Here is a 21,383-nt window from a genome sequence, read left to right as displayed (position 1 = left end):
CGCGGAGTCGACGGGGGAGCCTGCCTGCCGCGTGTGGACCAAGGTAAGTTCGAACTAAGGTACTTCGACTTCAGCTACGTTATTCACGTAGCTGAAGTTGCGTACCTTAGTTCGAATTAGGGGGGGTAGTGTAGACCAAGCCTTAGCCTCCTTGCATTAGTGTACAAACATCTTAATTTTTGCTATTTGGCTTCGCTCACATTCTTTACCCAATTAGGCCCAGACATTCTACTGCCAGTATCACCTATTAGATTGGTATCTACTCTACCCTTCTTTCTTATGTTCATTCTCCTATCCATGGCTGTATCCTTTCTTACTTCGTTTTCTTCCCTCTCAATGTTAAAATCCGGCGTAGAGATTACCTGGATATCTCCCAACCATCTCCCCGAAATTCCTAGTTTAAAGTTCTCTTAATTAGTTGTGCCAGTCTCCATCCTAGAAGTCTATTTCCTTCCCTACTCAGGTGAAGTCCATCCCGAGAGAACAGTCCTCTGTCCATGAATGACTCCCAGTGGCCATACATCCCAAAGCCCTCCTTATAGCACCACTGCCTGAGCCATCTGTTGATCATGATAATCTTGTCACACCTTTGTTGCCCTTCTCTAGGAACAGGCAGAATCCCACTAGAGATCACCTGAGCCTCAATTTCCTTAAGTGTCTTCCCCAGCCTGGAATAGTCTCCCTTGATACGTTCCAGCGAGAATCTAACCATATCATTTCTTCCCACATGAAGGACAATCAGTGGATTCTTTCCCACTCCCATTAGGATCCTCTTCAGCCTCACATTCACATCTCGTATCTTAGCACCCGGCAGACAGCACATCCTTCTGTTCTCTGGATCAGCTCTGGTTACAGGCCTGTCTATTCTTCTCAGTAAGGAGTCCCCAATCATGTAGACCTGCCTTTTCCTGGTGATGGTGCGATTCTCCAGTCTATCCCCTGTTCCCTCTGGCTGCAAGTCTTCTCAATTCCTATTCTCCCTTGCAATCCTCTGCAACCCATTCCGTATCCTCCTGGGGCTCATATTTGATGTTGTTATCTCCATTGACTCTTCCCCTCTTCCTATAGGACTAGCTGCTCTTCTCTTCTTCTTTGCCCTCTCACCTTCAGTGACCACCTGCTGTGCCCCTTCTTCATTTTCCAACTCCGCAAACCTGTTCCTGAGCTCTATTTCTCCTTCACTACCCCGTCTTTTCCTCTGCCTGATTCTCTTAGTCACATGCTTCCACCATCCACTTTCCTCACCCAGCAGTCTGAGGGATTGGAGCAAATGTGCTTGTATCTTAGAGCTTGGCTGTAGAGAATGGATCATGTGGTGTGGTCTGGATGAAAGCTGGAGGCATGTAGGTAAGTATAGCCATCAGTAGGTTTCCGGTATAGGGTGGTGTTTATGTGACCATCATTTGTAATAATTATTATTATAATAAGCAATGGTCACATAAACACCACCCTATACTGATAAGCGATAAGCTCTAATACTAACACATTTGCTCCAACTCCTCAGACAAAGACAAACACCTGCAAGATCTCTATCAAGCATTCTTACAACTACAGTTGCTGAAGTGAAGAAACAGACTGACAGAGCCAGAAGAGTACCCAGAAGTCACCTACTACAGGACAGGCCCAACGAAGAAAGTAACAGAAAGTCTCTAGCCATCACCTTCAGCCCCCAACTAAAACCTCTCCAGCACATCATCAAAGATCTACAACCTATCCTGAAGGACGATCCCTCACTCTCACAGATCATGGGAGACAGGCCAGTCCTCGCTTACAGACAGCTCCCCAACCTGAAGCAAATACTCACCAGCAACCACACACCACACAACAAAAATACTAACCCAGGAACCTATCCTTGCAACAAAGCCCATTGCCAACTCTTTCCACATATCTATTCAGGGGACACTATCACATATCATATCACATATCACATAGCCACATCACTATCACTATCACTAATCAGATCAGCCACACTATCAGACGCTCATTAATCTGCACATCTACCAATGTGCCAGCAATACCCCTCTGCCATGTACATTGGCCAAATCGGACAGTCTCTACACAAAAGAATAAATGGACACAAATCAGACGTCAATAATTATAACATTCAAAAACCAGTTGGAGAACACTTCAACCTCCCCGGTCACTCAATTACAGACCTAAAAGTCACAATTATTCAACAAAAAAACTTCAAAAACAGACTCCAACGAGAAACTGCAGAACTAGAATTAATTTGCAAACGGGACACCATTAAATTAGGCATGAATAAAGACTGGGAGTGGATGAGTCATTACACAAACTAAAAACTATTTCCCCATGTTCCCCCTACTGTTACTCACACCTTCTTGTCAACTGTTTGAAATGGGCCATCCTGATTATCACTACAGAAGTTTTTTTTTTCTCCTGCTGATAATAGCCCATCTTAATCAATTAGTCTCATTAGAGTTGGTATGGCAACACCCATTTTTTCATGTTCTCTGTATATGAAGCCTACTTCATCAGATGCATGCAGTGGAAATTACAGTAGGAAGATATATATATATATATATATATATATATATATATATATATTCCCTTATGCTGGAAGGACAAGGAGTACTTGTGGCACCTTAGAGACTAACACATTTATTTCAGCATAAGCTTTTGTGGGCTAAAGCCTACTTTATCAGATGCATGCAGTGGAAAATACTTCATCAGATGCATGCAGTGCAAAATACAGTAGGAAGCTTATGCTGAAATAAATGTGTTAGTCTCTAAGGTGTCACAGGTTTCAGAGTAGCAGCCGTGTTAGTCTGTATCCGCAAAAAGAACAGGAGTACTTGTGGCACCTTAGAGACTAACAAATTTATTAGAGCATAAGCTTTCGTGGACTACAGCCCACTTCTTCTTATGCATCTGAAGAAGTGGGCTGTAGTCCACGAAAGCTTATGCTCTAATAAATTTGTTAGTCTCTAAGGCCTGGTCTACACTAGGCGTTTATGTCGAAGTTAGCGCCATTACATCGAATTAACCCTGCACCCGTCCACACTGCGATGCTATTTAGTTCGACATAAAGGTCTCTTTAATTCGACTTCTGTACTCCTCCCCGACGAGGGGAGTAGCGCTAAATTCGACATGGCCATGTCGAATTAGGCTAGGTGTGGATGGAAATCGACGCTAATAGCTCCGGGAGCTATCCCACAGTGCACCACTCTGTTGACGCTCTGGACAGCAGTACGAGCTCGGATGCTCTGACCAGCCACACAGGAAAAGCCCCGGGAAAATTTGAATTTGAATTCCTTTTCCTGTCTGGCCAGTTTGAATCTCATTTCCTGTCTGGACACCGTGGCGATCACAGCAGCACTGGCAACGATGCAGAGCTCTCCAGCAGTGATGGCCGTGCAGTCTGTGAATAGAAAGAGGGCCCCAGCATGGACTGATCGGGAAGTCTTGGATCTCATCGCTGTGTGGGGCGATGAGTCCGTGCTTTCTGAGCTGCGCTCCAAGAAACGGAATGCAAAGATCTATGAGAAGATCTCAAAAGACATGTCAGAGAGAGGATACAGCCGGGATGCAACGCAGTGCCGCGTGAAAATCAAGGAGCTGAGACAAGGCTACCAGAAGACCAAAGAGGCAAACGGACGCTCCGGATCCCATCCCCAGACATCCCGTTTCTACGAGGCACTGCATTCCATCCTCGGTGCGGCCGCCACCACTACCCCACCACTGACCGTGGACTCTGAGGATGGGATATTGTCCACGGCCGGTTCCTCGGACATGTTAGCGGACGGGGAAGATGAGGAAGGAGATGAGGAGGGCGAGGCAGTCGGCAGCGCTCACAACGCTGATTTCCCCGACAGCCAGGATCTCTTCATCACCCTTACAGAGATCCCCTACGAAGCGTCCCCAGCCGTTACCCCGGACACAGAATCTGGGGAAGGATCAGCCAGTAAGTGTTGTAAACATCTAAACATTTATTTTTAACAGAACAGGAATATTAACAATTAAAAGAATGGGTTGTTCATGATTACTTTGCCCTAGGCACTTAACGGTTCAGTCATGGGCAGTGCAAGTTTTGAAAAAAAATCTAGCAATGTCCGGTTTTCCGTGATTGTCCTGCCCAAGCCGCTCTACTGTTTAGTCCCTGCTACTGCAGCTAGAGTAAAATGCGGTCTATATGTGCAGGGATAGAGCAGTAATCCTCCCGGGACATCTCGATGAAGCTCTCCTGGAGGTAATTGGAAAGCCGTTGCATGAGGTTCCTGGGGAGAGCGGCCTTATTGGGTCCTCCGAAGTACGAGACGTTGCCGCGCCACGAGACTATCAAGTACTCGGGAATCATTGCTCTGCACAGCAGGGCGGCATACGGCCCTGGTCTTTGGAGGCTTTCCCGGAGCATTCTCTCTCTCTCGCTGTCAGAGATCCTCATCAGGGTGATGTCGCCCATGGTGACCTGCTTTGAATTAGGTAGGGGAATGTTAGTGTTGGGACTGCTTGCTCGTTCCTTTACAGAACTGTAACCGCTGGTTTGCAGCCATGCGGTGGAGGCGGGAGAGGGGCTGCCGAAAGGGATCGTTCCTGGGGACAGCCGCGAGGGGGTGGGACAGGGGCAGAGTTCCCGCTTGCCGGATTGCTGGCAGCAGGGACTGACATTGCTTTAAATGTGAAATGAGGCCCGTGGTAATATAAAAGTTTTAAACTGCCACAAGTCTACGGCTTACCATGTCTACCTGCAACAGAAATTCCGTTGTGCTGCCCCGCTTCTCAAATGTGCTGTGGAAGACCCCAGGCACTGAATGCGAAGGCCGAGAATTCGACCTTGTGCTGAGTGCGCATGTGATAGGTGCTGTGCATGGTCTTGTTCACAGAGAAAGACTATGTTCTTTGTTCACAACTACATTTATCTTTCTGAGGAATTCACTCCCTTTTTCCCATTCCCACAGCCACATCTGCGACTGTCTCACAACGTAGCCTGGCATCACACTCCCAGAGGCTAGCGAAGATTAGGCATAGGAAGAAGAGGACACGGGAGGACATGTTCTCTGAACTTATGGCCTGTTCCCAAGCCCAGGCAGCACAGCAGACCAGTGGCGGGAGAAATTGACCCAAATGCAGCAAGCAAACATGGATCGGGAGGAGAGGTGGCGGCAGGAAGACCAGCAGGCGACTCAAACGCTGCTTGGACTACTGAGGGAGCAAACAGACATGCTCCGGCGCCTTGTGGATGTTCTGCAGGAACGGAGGCAGGAGGACAGAGCCCCGCTACAGTCCATCTCTAACCGCCCTCCCCCGCCACCAAGTCCCATACCCATCTCACCCAAAGTGCAAAGAAGGAGAGGCGGCAGAGTCCCTGCTAACTCTCACTCCACCCCTGCAGAGAGCTCTAGTAGCAGAAGGCTCTCATTCCCCAAAACTTGAAAAGTTCTTTCCTTCCCGCCTGACACAAGCCCCCGTCCAAGTTTCACCTCCCACTTCCATGTGTAGTTGATAATAAAAAATATGTTTCTGTTAACTACTGTTTCAATCATGTTCTTTTGGAGGAGGAGGGGAAAGGGGGCTGGTAATTGGACAGGACAGTCACCTTTGGCAGGGTACATAGGCGGGGGCAGGCACAGCAGCAGGGCACATACACAGTGCAGTGACTAGTTACCCTGGTTAGTCTGGGAGGTTGTTTTCATGTTATGTGGTGGGGGGTGTGTTGCTCTGTGACTTTGTGGCGGGGGAGGGCAGTTACAGATCTTAAGCGGCGGTCCTTATGCAGGATCACAGAGCCACGCAGCAGGGGATCTGTAACCGTCCTCCCCCTGCCACAAAGTCACATAGCCCCCCCATACACACAGTCCCGATCAGGAGGGGTGACAGGCTCCGTTGAAACAACCATCCCACCGCAGCGGAGCCTGTCAATCCTTGAGTTTAGAAGCTTCATTCGCGTCACTACACTACACCCGCTCCGCACCACAGTCTGCGTCCCAGTTTTAAAAAATTCCCGCGAAAACAGTATTAAAGAAAACGGTGTGCATTAACAAAGTAGAACTATTTTTATTTCGAAACGTGTGTTGGAAGGGGGTGAAGGGGGTATGTAACTGGAGAGGTTAGTCAACATTAACTGGGTAAAGAAACGGGGGCAGGTTCAGCTTCTCTGTACACAAACTTAAAAGTCACAGGTTACCCTGCTCACTCAGGAACCTAGCTTTCAAAGCCTCCCGGATGCACAGCGCTTCCCGCTGTTCTCTTCTAATCGCCCGGCTGTCTGGCTGTGCGTAATCAGCAGCCAGGCTATTTTCCTCAACCTCCCACCCCGCCATAAAGGGCTCCCCCTTGCTCTCACAGAGATTGTGGAGCACACAGCAAGCTGCTATAACAATGGGGATATTGGTTTCGCTGAGATCACAGCGAGTCAGTAAGCTTCTCCATCTCCCCTTGAGACGGCCAAAAGCACACTCCACCACCATTCTGCACTTGCTCAGCCGGTAGTTGAAGAGTTCTTTTTCAGTGTCCAGGGCGCCAGTATAGGGCTTCATGAGCCAGGGCATTAGCGGGTAGGCTGGGTCCCCGAGGATGACTATAGGCATCTCCACATCCCCAACAGTTATTTTGTGGTCCGGGAAGTAAATACCTTGTTGCAGCCGTCTAAACAGACCAGAGTTCCTAAAAACACGAGCGTCATGAACCTTGCCCGGCCATCCCACGTAGATGTTGGTAAAACGTCCCCTGTGGTCCACCAGTGCTTGCAGCACCATGGAAAAATAGCCCTTTCGGTTAATGTACTGGGTGGCCTGGTGGTCCGGTGCCAGGATAGGGATGTGAGTTCCATCTATGGCCCCACCGCAGTTTGGGAATCCCATCGCTGCGAAGCCATCTATGATCGCCTCCACGTTTCCCAGGGTCACTACCTTTGGCAGCAGTACATCAACGATTGCCTTGGCTACTTGCATCACAACAACCCCCACGGTAGATTTGCCCACCCCAAACCGGTTCGCGACTGACCGGTAGCTGTCTGGCGTTGCAAGCTTCCAGAGGGCTATGGCCACTCGCTTCTGTACACTCAGTGCAGCTCGCAACCGGGTGTCATTGCGCTTCAGGGCAGGGGACAGCAACTCACAAAGTTCCAGGAAAGTTCCCTTCCGCATGCGAAAGTTTCGCAGCCACTGGGATTCATCCCAGACCTGCAGCACTATGCGGTCCCACCACTCACTGCTTGTTTCCCGTGCCCAGAATCGCCGTTCCACGGCATCAACATGACCCATTGCCATCGTGATGTCCTCGGCGCTGGGTCCCCTGCTTTCTGAGAGGTCTGTGCTACTCTCAGACTTCAGGACATCACCGCGGTAACGTAGCCTTCTCGCCTGACTTTTCTGCATCTGCCTCAGGGAAACCTGTATGATAAGCTGCGAGGCGTTGAGAGCGGCCACAACTGCAGCGATGGTCGCAGCGTGCTCCATGCTCGCAGTGCTGTGGCATCCGCGCTGTCAATGACTGGAAAAGTGCGCGAACTGATTTCCCGCCGGCGCTTTCAGGGAGGGAGGGCGGGAGTGATGGACGGATGACGACAGTTACCCAAAAGCACCCTCGACACATTTTGTTACCCAGAAGGCATTGCCGGCTACACCCAGAATTCCAATGGGCAGAGGGGACTGCGGGAACTGTGGGATAGCTGACCACAGTGCACCGCTTCGAATGTCGACGCTTTCACCGTTAGTGTGGACTCACAAAGTCGAATTACTGTCCTTAGTGTGGACACAGACGTTCGACTTTGCAATATCGATTCCAAAAATTCGATGCAAGTAAATTCGAACTACTCTCGTAGTGTAGACAAGGCCTAAGGTGCCACAAGTACTCCTGTTCCTTTTAAGGTGTCACAAGTACTCCTCGTTCTTCCAGCATAAGGGAATCCCTAGCTGCTGGCCTGAAACTCACTCCCAACTCTTTCACTTCAGGACACATGTCAGGAGTCTTGCTGGTGAGGATAGCTGGTGCTCTTCACACATCTTTGGCTGGTGTAGCAGCCCCCTAGGCATTATTCCCAGCTAGCATAATTTAGAGCAGTCATTGACACTGCAGGATGCACTGGCTTCCAGCTGCTCCAATGGGTGAAAAGCAATGAGTGCAGCTCAAATGGACCCAATAATCAAGGTCAAAGTAATTAAAAACATTGTCTCTCCTCTGGCCTGGTGAAAAAACAATTAGAAAAATGTGAAGAAATTAGCAGCTGGATATGCATTTACGTTACTGGGCTCGTCTCTGCTTCCCACTGCATTGACCGGCACCACACTCCTTCAATAGTCAGTAAAACTGGCAGAAGATTCAATGCCATCTGAGTGCCAGAAACACTGATTCACTCTCTGTAAAAGAGCATTCCCTACAGTAGCATTCTCTAGAGGAATTACTTTGGGGAATAATTTTAATGGTGATGGAATAATATACTTGGTAGGCTGGAATAATTTTATACCCAGACATCTCTGAAATAACCAAGACTAATTCATGAGAAATGTAAGTAACCAGGATAGGTCTCATTCTCCACTGCCCTTCACCTTGTGTAGTCATTTACATTTACGCAAAGGGAGCACAAGGTGAGTGCAAATGCTTTCCAGGTCAGAAAAGCATTCACTTTGCATACACAATGCAAAAGAGGGATGCAGAATCTAGGCTAATTCTGACAATCCAGTGAAATACATAAACTATACTGGAAGACAGTTGAATGTGAAGTGGTTTGGATGTTTAACATTTCTGTCAACATAGATGTTTACTGAAATAATGAAGTTCTGCATGCAGAAATTTCCTTTTTATTTTAATGGCATGTTTAAAGGGAGAAGAACCTTTTTTTTTTTTTTTTTTGCAAACTCCCTAAAGATTGGGATTTTTGATACAGCTGCTGCCATTCTTGTGAAGCTCTTGTCAGCAGCTTCACCAAGGGCCTGCTAGTACAAATTTACCAATATCGTATGACAAAAGAACAGTAGATCTTAAATTTGCATAAAAGCACACACATTTGCACAAAGTGACCCCTGACTTCACAGGAGCTGCTAGTGCCTTCCAAAAGACACAGCCCACCCTCCCTACCCTCCAAGTAATTAATGATTTGCCCCCCAGCCTCACATCAATTAATTATGCATTGGGCCCGACCAAATTCATGGTCCATTTTGATCAATTTCATGGACATAGGATTTTAAAAATCAAAAATGTCATGATTTCAGATATTTAAATCTGAAATTTCCAAAAAGGAGTTATGGGGGGGGGAGGGTTGCAAGGTTATTGTAGGGGAGGCTGCGGTACTGCTACCCTTACTTCTGCACTGCTGCTGGCGGCGGCACTGCCTTCAGAGCTGGGCAGCTGGAGAGCGGTGGTTGCTGGCCGGGAGACCAGCTCTGAAGGCAGAGCTGCTGCCATCAGCAGTGCAGAAGTAAGGATGGCATGGTATGGTATTGCCACCCTTACTTCTGTGCTGCTGCCTTCAGAGTTGGGCCACGGTCAGCAGCCGCCACTCTCCGGCCACCCAGCTCTGAAGGAAGCAATGCAGAAATAATGGTGGCATGGGATGATATTGCAACCCTTATTTCTGCACTGCTGCTTGCGGGGTGCTGCCCTCAGACCTGGACACCCAACCAACAGACACTGCTCTCCAGCCACCCAGCTCTGAAGGCAGCACAGAAGTAAGGGTGACAATACCATGGCCCCCCTAAAATAACCTTGTGATCCCCCTGCAACTACCTTTTAGGTCAGGACTCCCAATTTGAGAAACGCTGGTCTCCCCCATTAAATCTGTATAGTTTAGGGTAAAAGCACACAAAACACTGGATTTCATGAGGCAGGGGGAGACCAGATTTCATGCTCCATGACTCATTTTTCATGGTCGTGAATTTGATGGGGCCCTAATTATGCATCTATCATCTCCACATTCCCATTAATTTTGTATATCACAGCCCTACATCTGCCCATACTCCTCCAGACCCACAGCTGTGTTTTACTCCTCAAGCTTACCTCTGATCCTCCTGCAGTTCTGGAAGGTTTTTACACATACACACACACCGTTGGTGGGAGGGGTTATCCATGGGGTGAGTACTTCACCCACCTTCTTAGTACTGGGGAAAGAAGGGGGCAGTTCCAGTGGTTCTTCACCTTCTTCCCATTAAGTCCTAGGGGTACTCCCTCCTTACCAAGCTTGGAATGGGAGATGGCAGCTTAAGAAGGGACTTCTTCACCCCTCCTGCCCATTCCCAGGCTTAGAAAGGAACAGGGAGGAGGAAGCGGAGACACTTTGAGCTGTGGGACCCTTTCTACTGGCCCCTCCTCCCCTGTTGTGAAAAGGATATCAGCTCCTACCTCTCCTACCCAAATGCTTCTATTGATTCCTGAGGAGAAGGGGAAAGCATTGCCTGCTATGTCCAGTAACTCTGATTGGCTCCCTTTCCCAGGAGTTGGAGGAACAGTAAAAGGCAACCAATCAGAAGGTACTTTCCTCACAAACCACAGTGGAATTTGAAAACCCACAGAGTGGGCAGGTCTGCACGCTCTCCTGATCCCACAAATATAACTCAAATGTTTAACCTTATCCAAATGGCCCACCTGTTTACTGTTACTAATGCATTGCCAAATGAATAGGATGTTTTATAAAGCAAAGGCCCAGTCGTTTTCCCACTGAACTTAATGAGACTGATCAGAACCCAAGAATTCTTCAGTCTTTTGGAATTTTAGTGAAGAAGCCAGATTAATAAGTTCATTCTTGTAAAGTGCTTTGGAGATAAATAAGTGCTAAGTATTATTATTAAATCATTATCATGATCAAAACATACTCCTTTATAGATGCACCATCTTTCATTATTATCTCATCATTCCCATTTTTTCTTTTTCCTCTTGCATTCCTTTGCCAGAAGAGACACAATGAAGACAGAATGGATAATGCACAATAGCCATTTCTGAAACTGAAACCACTTGTGTAGGTACCTAACTTTAGACACCAATGTTTGAAAGTTCTAACCTAAATTTATCTGAAAATGTGAAGTCTTACAGGTTTATAAAGTATTTAGAATTGTTATCTGCTTTCAAATATCCAATACACGTACCACCCAATATCCAACATATTTTTTGGATAGCTAACCATTAACACAGAATCATAGAAAAGACAGGTGAGTTTGCTGGTTTTTCCTTCCTTTTTTAAAAGCCTGAAATATTTCCACTGACAAAAACTCTGAGACAAATGCTTTGTTTTTTTCTTCTGAACTCCTCATGTACAGTCAGTGGATAAACTCACTTCATACGATGAACTTGCTGATAAAATACCTACTATAAATGGAATGGCTCAGTTTTTGACAGTGTGAATGTCAGTTTGGCAAAAGTCTACTACAGCACCAGTGATGATTGTGGTAGCATCCTGAAGAGGTCTAAGGGCATACTCCAATGCAAAAATGAACAAAAAGTAAACCTGTAAAGTTTTGATATGCCTGAAAAGATATTAATGTTATCTTCCTACAGGGCTACATCAATGCACCTTACAGCTGCATCCTGAACAGCTCATCTATAAAACTTTCAGTTGTACTAACTGTTTAACTCTGTTAGTGTCATGGTCTGATTACATTGGATGATCATTTCAAAGACAGACTTTGATCATTTCAAAGGTATCCTGAATGATTAGATCAGGTCAAAATATGCCTTTTAACATTCCAGACTTCCTAATATCAAATGAGTGTACATTAATCTTATTCTTCATATTAGAGAAAGCAATTAGTTTTAATTAATAGGTAAAGAAAAAATACCAAAGAGAAGCAAGCAGAGCAGACTTGATCAGCCTCTAGGGCTGCCAAAACCAGCAGAGACATCTTCCTTGGTTGTGAAAAACAATTTGCTGGAAATATAACTAAGGAATCCCACTCCATTATTGGCAAACAATTAGAGACCGAGTGCTATAACACAAGACTTGAGTTCCCCTTTGAACATATGAATATCAGGTTAGTAAGAAGATGGACACTGTTTTAGTATCCCATCTATCATATATTTAATTGGTTCAATAAAACAAAATCGATTTTTGATATAATGGCATAAATATCTCATAAAATTTTAACTTTTCCTATATTTTTTACCATGGATTAGACCAGACGTTTCGGCAGCATAGAGATTCTAGAAGCAGAGCAGAAAAGCAAGGTGTCTAAAGAACCTGGGATTTACTTGCACTGCCCTGATCCTCCCTCTAGCCCCAGTATAGGTAAGCACTTAAGTAGACCTGACTAGAAGATGACAATTCAATTTTGTGGCAACTTTTGAGGTTTCAAAATGTGTCTTTGTTCTGCATTGGAACAAAAAGAAAATGTATCAGTGTTTCTCATGGTTTAGAGCTGGGTGGTTAGGGGAATGGCTTGGAAGGTAGAGGACCCAGATCCAAGTTCTTGTTTTGAATCAGGCAGAGCAAGGACTTGAAATGGATCCCCCATGCCCCAAGGCAGAGCAGGGACTAGGTCGCTCACATCCCATCCCAGTTTCCTACTCACTGCTATGGATTCCGGACTCTGCCCCAGAGCCAGAAAACCCCTTTCAGATGAAAGTTTCATGGAAACTAAGATGTCTCTATGAAACATTTCTATTTAGAGGAAATGACAAAATTCCACTGAAAATGTTCTGACTAGCTCCACAGTTAAGCATGTGCCTAACATTAAGCAATGAGTAGTCCCATTGGAATCAAGTTTAAAGTTAAGCATGTATTTAGTACTGTGCTGGGTCAGGCTTCTATTGGCAGCAGAAGTGGAAACCAAACCCACCTATAAATAAAATATATTTATGCTATATAATAGCCATTGGTTTACTGTCTACAATAGCAGAAATACCAATGTAGTCATGAAAGCACGTGAACAACTTGCTTAAAGTTATACTCATGCTCAAGTGCCTTGCTGGAGAGGGGCCTTTGCCTCTAAACAATTGAAACTAAAAGCAAAATAACTAAATAACTCCCAGACCACATATGTATAGAATAGATATTTATTGAGAAGCCAAAATTCTAAGGATTTGTTCAATGGGGAAGATGGAAAAATGTTATATATACATAACAAGAATAATCTGCTTATCGGAGTGTCTTAAATCTACACTGATATGAGATTTATTGGTGAAGGTCCCATTTCTGCAACCAAATCCACATGGGCAGAACCATACACTTATCCAGAGATTAACCTAAATAAATGAATTCTGCATGGGTAAAATTGAAGGATGGGGGCCCTAGTTCAGAAAAATGGTGAGCCTCATGCTATCCATTTTACTACTACCCAGTATGGGCTACAAATGTTTTCTGTCATTTTATTAAGCACCGACTCTAATTAATTTCACACCCATCAAGATCTCACATGATTTTGAGATTTCACAAAGGAAAATGAAGCATAGTGTAGTGACAGCTGATCAGTCAATAAACTCCCACTCACTTCTATCTCTTGAGAGAGAAAGCAACAACCTCAGACAGCACCAGCTGCAGCCTAGTTTAACTCAACAGTTTCTAACAGTTCACAAGAGAAAAATAATTCACCAAAACAAACCTACTTTCTCCAACTCTTGGAACTTTACACAGAAACCAACTTTACTTTGGTTTCTTTAGCATGTTTCAGAGCTTTTAGAATAGCATGTTAATGCTATCAAAGTTCTTGCTCACTCCATGGCAGCAATAAATTGATAGGACATCAGATTCAGTTATTATATTATTATTATTATTATTCAGTTATATCATTGTAGATCCAGATTAGCTGCCCTGGATTTACACCAGTGTATCTGAGATCAAAATCTGCCTCAAAAGATTTATTCTTCAGGAAAAAAAAAAAGATAACTAAACAAACAATAAAAGGTACCTTTCTTTTTCAGCTCTTCTCTCACTGAAGTCCATTTTAGTATCTTCTAGCTCCACCAACATATTATAGGGTATGTCTACACTGCAATTAAAAACCCACAGCTGGCCTGTGCCAGCTGACTCGAGATAGTGGATATAGGTCTAAGGGGCTGTTTAATTGCTGTATGGACATTGTGGCTTGGACTAAAGCCTGGACGCTAAGATCCTGAAAGTTGGTATGGTCCCAGAGCTTGGGGTGAAGCCAGAGCCCAAATGTCTACACCACAATTAAACAGACCACTAGCCTGAGTTCCTGCGCGCCTGAGCCTGCTGGCATGGGACAACACAGGTTTTTAGTTTCAGTATAGACATACCCTAGCCAGTGTTGCCAACTCTTATGATTTTGTCTTGACTTTCATGATGATTATTGTTTTCCTTAAAGACCCAACTCCTGGAGTCAAGTGGATATGTGACGATTTCAGCCTTCTTTTTTAAAGGAAAACTAAGTTTCTAGCCCTCTGGGTTGTGAAGAAAGCTTCAGAATGTGACCCAAGTGCACCCTAAAGGCTCAAAAGACAGAAGTCAAATAAAAAGAACACCAAATCTATTATTTGTACATAATCTCATGATTTTAAAGCCAATCTCATGATTTTTGGTGAGCCTGACTCATGATTTTTGAACATTTGGGGTTGGCAATACTGAGTCATTTTTCCATTATTTGTCTCAGACATAATCACATCCAGAAGGTCCACACTCATGCTCCAGCAGTGATTTTTTTTTTTTACTCTGCAGGAAGTAATGTTAGCCTATTTTAATATCGGGGGGTTTCTATTACTTTCATTGAAAAGCTGGTGTCCATGGGGATGATGTAATTTGCAGTGACTGAAGAAGTATCAATGGAGTTAAGTGTCAGCAGAGCCAGCAGGACTACATTCCCTCATAAATGGAGTCTGAGCCATGCCGAAGGGAATCCACCTGTGTGACGCTCAGGCATCGTTGATAGTTTTACACGCTTTAATTAAAGCACTAAATTCTCTAGTTAACACTTCTTCTGAAGTGATTTTTTTTTCTTTTAATTTGGAGGTTCAGCTGATGTTTGATACCTCTGGATCATAGAAGCCAGAGATGAAAGTGACCGATTTAGACCATCAGTTTGTTTCCTGTAAGTGTAGGATGTAATCTTTACCTGTATCAAACATTTAGCTGATATTACACTTGCACTTAGAGTTTAATGTTAGTTATATATTGCCCTACTCTCACTGCCTATTCTTCCCAGGGAGTTATGTTTTACCATCTAACTTCTTTTACAGTGAGTACCAATGCTACCACCACAACCCATTTACAGTTAATTCTTTCTCATTCCATAGATCCTTTCCAGAAAGTTGCCCTTCAGTTTTAAAATGTGGCAGTGGCCCCAATGAAAAGAAAGGATCTAGGGCTGGCTGATGGTCCATGAGTGAATGGAATAATTTAGATTTTGCTGGGTGCAGGGCCGGCTCCAGGGTTTTTGCCGCCCCACGCAGCCACTCCTCCCCCCTCACAAAACAAAAAACAAACAAAAAAGCCGCGATCAGGATCTGCTGGAGTGAGGGACCCACTGCCGAATTGCTGCCGAAGAGCCGGACGTGCCGCCTCTCTCTGGTGTGGCCGCCCCAAGCACCTGCTTGGTAAGCTGGTGCCTGGAGCCGGCCCTGGCTGGGTGAGTACCGCTCCTGCCGAAGAAGAATATATTGAACCTTGCCAATAAATCTAGATAGCGTAAAGCAACCTGAGGACATCACCATCTGTCAGTGAAAAGAATTCAAGAACTCTCATGTTAGAAGAATTTCATACATATGGATGCTTGGCAACCTCAAGGTTGTTGAGTGGATTAGTATTTGGGTGTCAGACACAGTGCAAATGTGGTGTTAAGCAGTCTGACAGAAAGTAAGCTTTTTCTATTTGAATGACTTACATGCCTGATGACATACACAAAGGGAATGACATTTTCCAAATAGGTACAGTATGGACGCATCAGCACTCACTGTCCCTTTCAGTTCATTGTAACATCATTACTGGGTCTGTAGTAGAACAATTCAGTTAGGCTTGAAAGGGCTATTGGTTTTATAGTTTAACTTTAAAGTAAAGTGTTTAGAAAGAAACAGAAAAGCATCTAAAGTTCCACTAATGGAGAGAATGAGGTAGATGGAATTTCCCCTCCCACTCATCAGCAGAAGCAAGAGCTTTTCATCAGTCACGGTTTTTTCTTGCTGTAGAACCCCAACGACCAGAGAGCAGTTTTTCACACAGAATCATGTGTGCTGGGTTCCATGTCCAATACTGGACTAGGATAACTCACAGGCTTTTATTGCACCAGGTAATGCTACCGGAGTAGGCATCTTTATGCTAATTCTGGCTAAATTTACAAGCAAGATGTGCAGTTATGATAATAGGCCCAAAGGAAGGATGTTCCAAGATTTTGTTGTGTATATACCGTTTATATAAACAAGTTCTTTTCTGGTTTTATTATCTGTTGGAAATGTTTGTAAATTCATTAGTTAGTGTTTATATTAGAAAGAAAGAAAGAAAGAAAGAAAGAAAGAAAGAAAGAAAGAAAGTTTGTAAACTGAATTTCAGCATTCTTTCTCTCACCAAAATTCTTTCATTCTATTAAGAACATTAAAATGTTCATTTCTGGTTTGAAGATGACCACATTCATGACTTCTACAAATATTCATTACAAATATTTATAATAATGTAAACAGTATTTTATTTGGTAATGTATTTTAACATTATATTTTACACTTAAATTGTTCACTAAATTAACTAATTTAATTAAAATTGTTATAATTAATTATCAGCTGTTCAAGCAATTAATAATTGTAAAGTCACTAGAAAAAAGTTCCCTTGTGATCACCACTGAAAAAAGGATATTTATTTTCATCAGGTTCTGTGCATCATTAAGAGATAGTTTGTCTTATTACAGCCTGTTATTAATGTTCAAAATCCATTTAATTTCACTTTTAACTGACTGTAGCAATTAGATAATTGATTTAATCTGGCAGGGTTTGGTGGATTACATTGCTCTGATCTGGTGGTAATAGGGAATGAAGGTATAATAAACATGCAAACTACATTTATGCATACTTCTGGCAGACATTTCTTATTTAGAACCTCCCAGGTATGTGTATTAGATGAACAACACACAGTACAGTGCATATCTGAATTTCCCCTATAGTACCTTTCTTGGATTGTGTTTTCTCATTTTGCAGTTCATTGAATCAGTAATAAGGCAGAGTGATAGAAACAAGAAGAATAAAATTCGGCAAATGCTCTGATTTTCTTTTGTAAAGAGAAATAAAGCTTAACATCAGAACAGATATCAATAAAATCTTATTTCACTTGCTCAAAGGGGGGATTTGGATTTTATGAAGCTAATTTCGTGATAGCTGTGTTCACCTTCATCACCTGCACTTCCATAACAGAGTTAATAATAAAACTTTAACCATTGACAGCGGGTGAAACTTCCCTTTGAGCAGGCTAGCCACCTGCCCTGCCTCTTCTGGGTGAGCCCTGCCTTTTCTAGCCCAGGCCATGCTACTGCTCACTGCTCTCAGCCCTCCCCCCCCCGCCCCCCGCCTCCCCCGCCTCATGGCCCCAGCCAGGGTCGGGGACAGGGAGCTGAGAGCTCGGTTGGGGGACAAGGGATTCGAACTCTCAGCCTTGGCCATGACTCCAACAGAGCTTTCGGCCCTGGCTGGAGCTCTGAGCCCAGAGCCCCTCCCCCATTCAGCCTATTTCCATGTGTGGCCCCACCCATGACTCCACCCCATTGTGCCCCTTCTGCCTACAGCTCTGTCCCTATTCTTCCCTCACTCTGCCTCTTCCCATGATGCCCCACCCCCTACTTACTCCTTCCACCCCCCTCTCCCACTGTGGCTCTGAGACCGGAAAAGATCTGACCCCCCACCCTGACCCCTGGGCTGTGGTGGAGAGCGAGAACTCCTCCAGCCCTGGTGCAGTGGGGGGGGGGATTTTTTCTGGGGGCCCCAAATCTGCCACTGCCCCTCCCCTGGCAGCACAAGGTTTGAGGAGACCTAGTCTTCCCCAGCCTCCATTACACAGCACCCCTGACTTTAACAGTTGTTAAAGTAGGACTCGGTGTCTTCAGTAACCTACCAAAATCTAAAAATCACTTAACACAAACACTTTTCTACAAACTGAAAGATGGAAAGAGAGATACAAAGAATTTTTTAGGTTTCAGTTAAATAAATTTGTGAGGTGCCTAGAGACCACAGTGATGGGTACAGAAGAAGACTCATAGAATTACTTCAAATTTTCTTTTAATAAATATTTATTTCAAAATGGGGAAGTTCTGAGAAGTGAGAAATGTTTGGAAAACAATACTAGCACTTTGCCAAAGACTATCATTTTATTAAATGAGACAAATGTTCAAAAATTATTAGAAATTATTTTAATAAATTTAACATATGGCCTTCAAGGACGAAATTCAGAGCCCATTGAAGTCAATGGAAGATTTATCATTGTCATTTCAGTAAAATCAGGATGTTCCCCCATGTATTGTTCTGCAAACCATGGACCCATGGAATTTCCTTGGCATAACAGTATTACAATTTAGAACTTTCTTATCCAAAAAATACAGGCTCCTCCCTACATTTAGAAGTAAATGAAAATATCCATTAGTAGTTCTGATTCTATATAACAGAGAGAAGTTGAATACATTCACACTAGCCAGTTCATTGCATTTTCGAGAGTCTTTATTTTTTGTTAAATTTAATTCATGTATTAGTTAACAGTTGGGGGGAAATGGTAGAGTATGAAAAGCTGAGAAATATAGCTTGCATAAGAAATACAGCATGCAACAAAGCCTGAGGATGAAATTCACATCATGCATCAATCAGAATTCACATACTGACCTTTCTCTCCTCTAATATATTATAAAAGTTTGAGTTGCAATAAGGGGAAAAACAGGGAGTGTGTGTTTAAAAAATACCCTGGTTTTTGTTAAGAATGGGACTTCCTCTTTGTAACTGTTATTCTTCATGTTGTGGTGGTATTTCCTAGGGGAACCAATCAAGGCCCAAATTTCCTCTGTGCTAGGCACTAGTAACCAAAAGAACAGCCTCTGTCTCAAAGAGTTCTCAGTCTGAGGCCTGGTCCACACTACAGAGTTAGGTTGATATAAGGCAGCTTACGTCGCCCTATGTAAGTGTCTATGCTAGAATGGTGCTCCCGCCGATGCAAGTCACGCACTGCATCAACCTAAGAACTCCATCTCTGAAGAGCTATAGTGCTTAAGTCAGTATAGTTAGGGTAACATAGTGTCTCTGTAGACACTGCGTAACTTACATTGCCTGTTGGGTGTCAGCCCTGCATGGGGCTCACAGCTGGAGCCCCGCCACTGGGACTTACATCCTGGAGCCAAGCTAGGCTGACAACCTGGAGCTCTGCTGCTGGAGCTGACAGCCCAGAGCACCATCAGGGTTGACAGCTGGAGCCCTGCCTCCAGGTATGACAGCCCAGAGCCCTGCCACCAGGACAGACAGGTGGAAATCCCGCTGGCAGGGTTGACGGTGTGGAGCCTCACCACTCGGACTGAGAGCCCGGAGTCCTGCTGCCATCCTGGTGGGGGATTGGGGAGAGACAGGAGGAGAGCCTGAACCTGGCCAGTGTCCAGGCACTCTGGGCTGTCAGCCCTGGCAGTGGGATTTCCATCTGTCAGATTGGGCAGTGGGGCTCACAGCTGAAGCCAGGGGTGCTGGAACTAAGGGTGCTGGGGCTTGGAGTGGTTTCCATAATAGTTTTGTTACAGTTTTGTTACAGTGATTTTCAGCACCCCCACTATACAAATTGTTCCAATGCCACTGGCAGGACCTCCCTCCCCCCATTTCTCCTGGGGATGACAGCCTGAGCTGTGAGCCTGCACTGGGCTCAATTTCACAGCAGGGAGCCTACCAGCAGCAAAATTGACATTCTTGTCAGTTTCACAGCAGTTATTAGGTCATATTTGGTCTCCAGCTCCAGCTGTGAGCCCTGCCTGGGGCTGATAGCCTGAGCTGGAGAAGAAATATGAAATAATAACAGGTGTGAAACTGACAAGAAGGTCAATTTCACTGCTGGTAGGCTCCCTCCTTTGAAATTGAGCCTGGCATCTGGCTCACAGCTGGGGCTGTCAGCCCGGGGGAGGGTTGGGGGTCTCCAGCTGTGAGCCAAGCACAGACATCAGTGCCCCACAATGCCCCACTTCAGTCAATGCAAATACTCCTGGTGAGGACGCACACCATCGGCAGGAGGGTTTTGTTGACACCAATGTCTGATTTAACTACTACAGTGGCAATAGATCGACCTAACATAAGTTGACCTAATTTTGTAATGTAGACAAGCCCTCAGATTGTATCCAGGCATCTTCTCGGACTGTTGAGCTGAGCCGAGCTGCATGCTGCAGAAATGGAGCAGGCCACATGGAATGAAGAGTTAAATGTGACTGTGTGTTTATAAATTGGAAGGTAGCCTCCAGTGTAAAAGCAGCAAATGGAATAGGCAGAAGGGCTGGAAAATACAGGCCTGGGGAACTGTGGGATAGCATTGGAGGACTCTCAAAACACAAGCTCTGCTATCTGGGCTTACGCTATAGCAGGGGTCGGCAATGTTCGGCACGCGGCTCGCCAGGGTAAGCACCCTAGCGGGCTGGGCCAGTTTATTTACCTGCTGATGCAACAGGATTGGCCGATTGCGGCCCCCACTCGCCGCAGTTCGCCGTCCCGGGCAACCTCACTGCAAAGTGTATGGGCTAAATCTTCCGTTAAAGAGAAACCTATGCTCTAATCTATATCCTCAATGAGCCAGTCAGTATGTGTTCAAAGCACATAAAAGCAAGGGCCTAAGGGTTCTATGTGAGGAGAGTCAGCTAGTGGGGGAATTGGGATAAAAATTGTATATGACCACAGGGTAAGCCTAAAATATAGATATGCCCAAATGATGGATAAACTGACAAATGTGAGTTGAGTGGGAGACAAGGTCATAATGAAGACTGGCATGTTTGATTAAGTAAGTAGTCTAGTGGTCTAAGTAGTTACAGTTGGCCTCCAGGCTAGCCAATTGCCAGGACAGTAGTGATTTGTAGGGGATAATGTAATAGGGAAAGAAGAATAGCTTAGTTTTGACCATGGTGGGTTTAAGGTGATGGCTGGGCATCCATGAGAAAACATGATAAAGACAAGAACTGTATGAAACTCATGAATGCACATTTTGCTAATTTAACATAAAAGCAAATTATACTGGACAAACCGATTAACAATAATTTATAATAAAAATCTTAACTAACTTGCTGATGGAAATATAATCAAGCCAATTTTTGTTTGGTTGGTTTTTAATTTGTAAAATGAAGCTCTCCAGGCCTGTTACAGGGCCTGATTCTGTAGCCACTCTAAGTGCAGAAATCCAATCAACTTCAGTACAAAATAACTGGAAATTCTATGCACGCAGTGGCTCCAGGATTGCATACAAACTGTGCAGTCACAATAGTAAATTTTGCCTGGTTGTATCAAAAAGTATATGTATTTTTAAAAACATTCTCATTAGTGTTTGGTGATCATAACAAGACACCTGAGTGTCT

The 21,383-nt window shown here is 44.6% G+C and overlaps 1 protein-coding gene across 2 annotated transcripts; it reads left to right on the top strand.

The window, feature by feature from the left end:
• The first annotated feature begins 3,106 nt into the window (after positions 1–3,106).
• On the top strand, positions 3,107–5,457 carry LOC128830467 (myb/SANT-like DNA-binding domain-containing protein 1). Of its 2 annotated transcripts, none has more exons than XM_054016297.1 (2): positions 3,107–3,925; positions 4,920–5,457. In XM_054016297.1, the coding sequence occupies exons 1-2, from the start codon at positions 3,349–3,351 to the stop codon at positions 5,078–5,080; spliced, it is 738 nt and encodes a 245-aa protein (XP_053872272.1). In that variant the 5' UTR covers positions 3,107–3,348; the 3' UTR covers positions 5,081–5,457. The 2 variants fall into 2 exon arrangements, 1 of the variants encoding a protein (XP_053872272.1); XR_008443584.1 differs by lacking the exon at positions 3,107–3,925 and adding an exon at positions 3,942–4,443.
• The last annotated feature ends 15,926 nt before the right edge of the window (positions 5,458–21,383 follow it).

Source organism: Malaclemys terrapin, chromosome 1 (assembly GCF_027887155.1).
Source record: "Malaclemys terrapin pileata isolate rMalTer1 chromosome 1, rMalTer1.hap1, whole genome shotgun sequence".
Lineage (NCBI taxonomy): Eukaryota > Metazoa > Chordata > Testudines > Emydidae > Malaclemys > Malaclemys terrapin.
The sequence above is the reverse complement of the archived record's forward strand: the minus strand, read 5'-3'. Positions and strand labels throughout refer to the sequence as shown.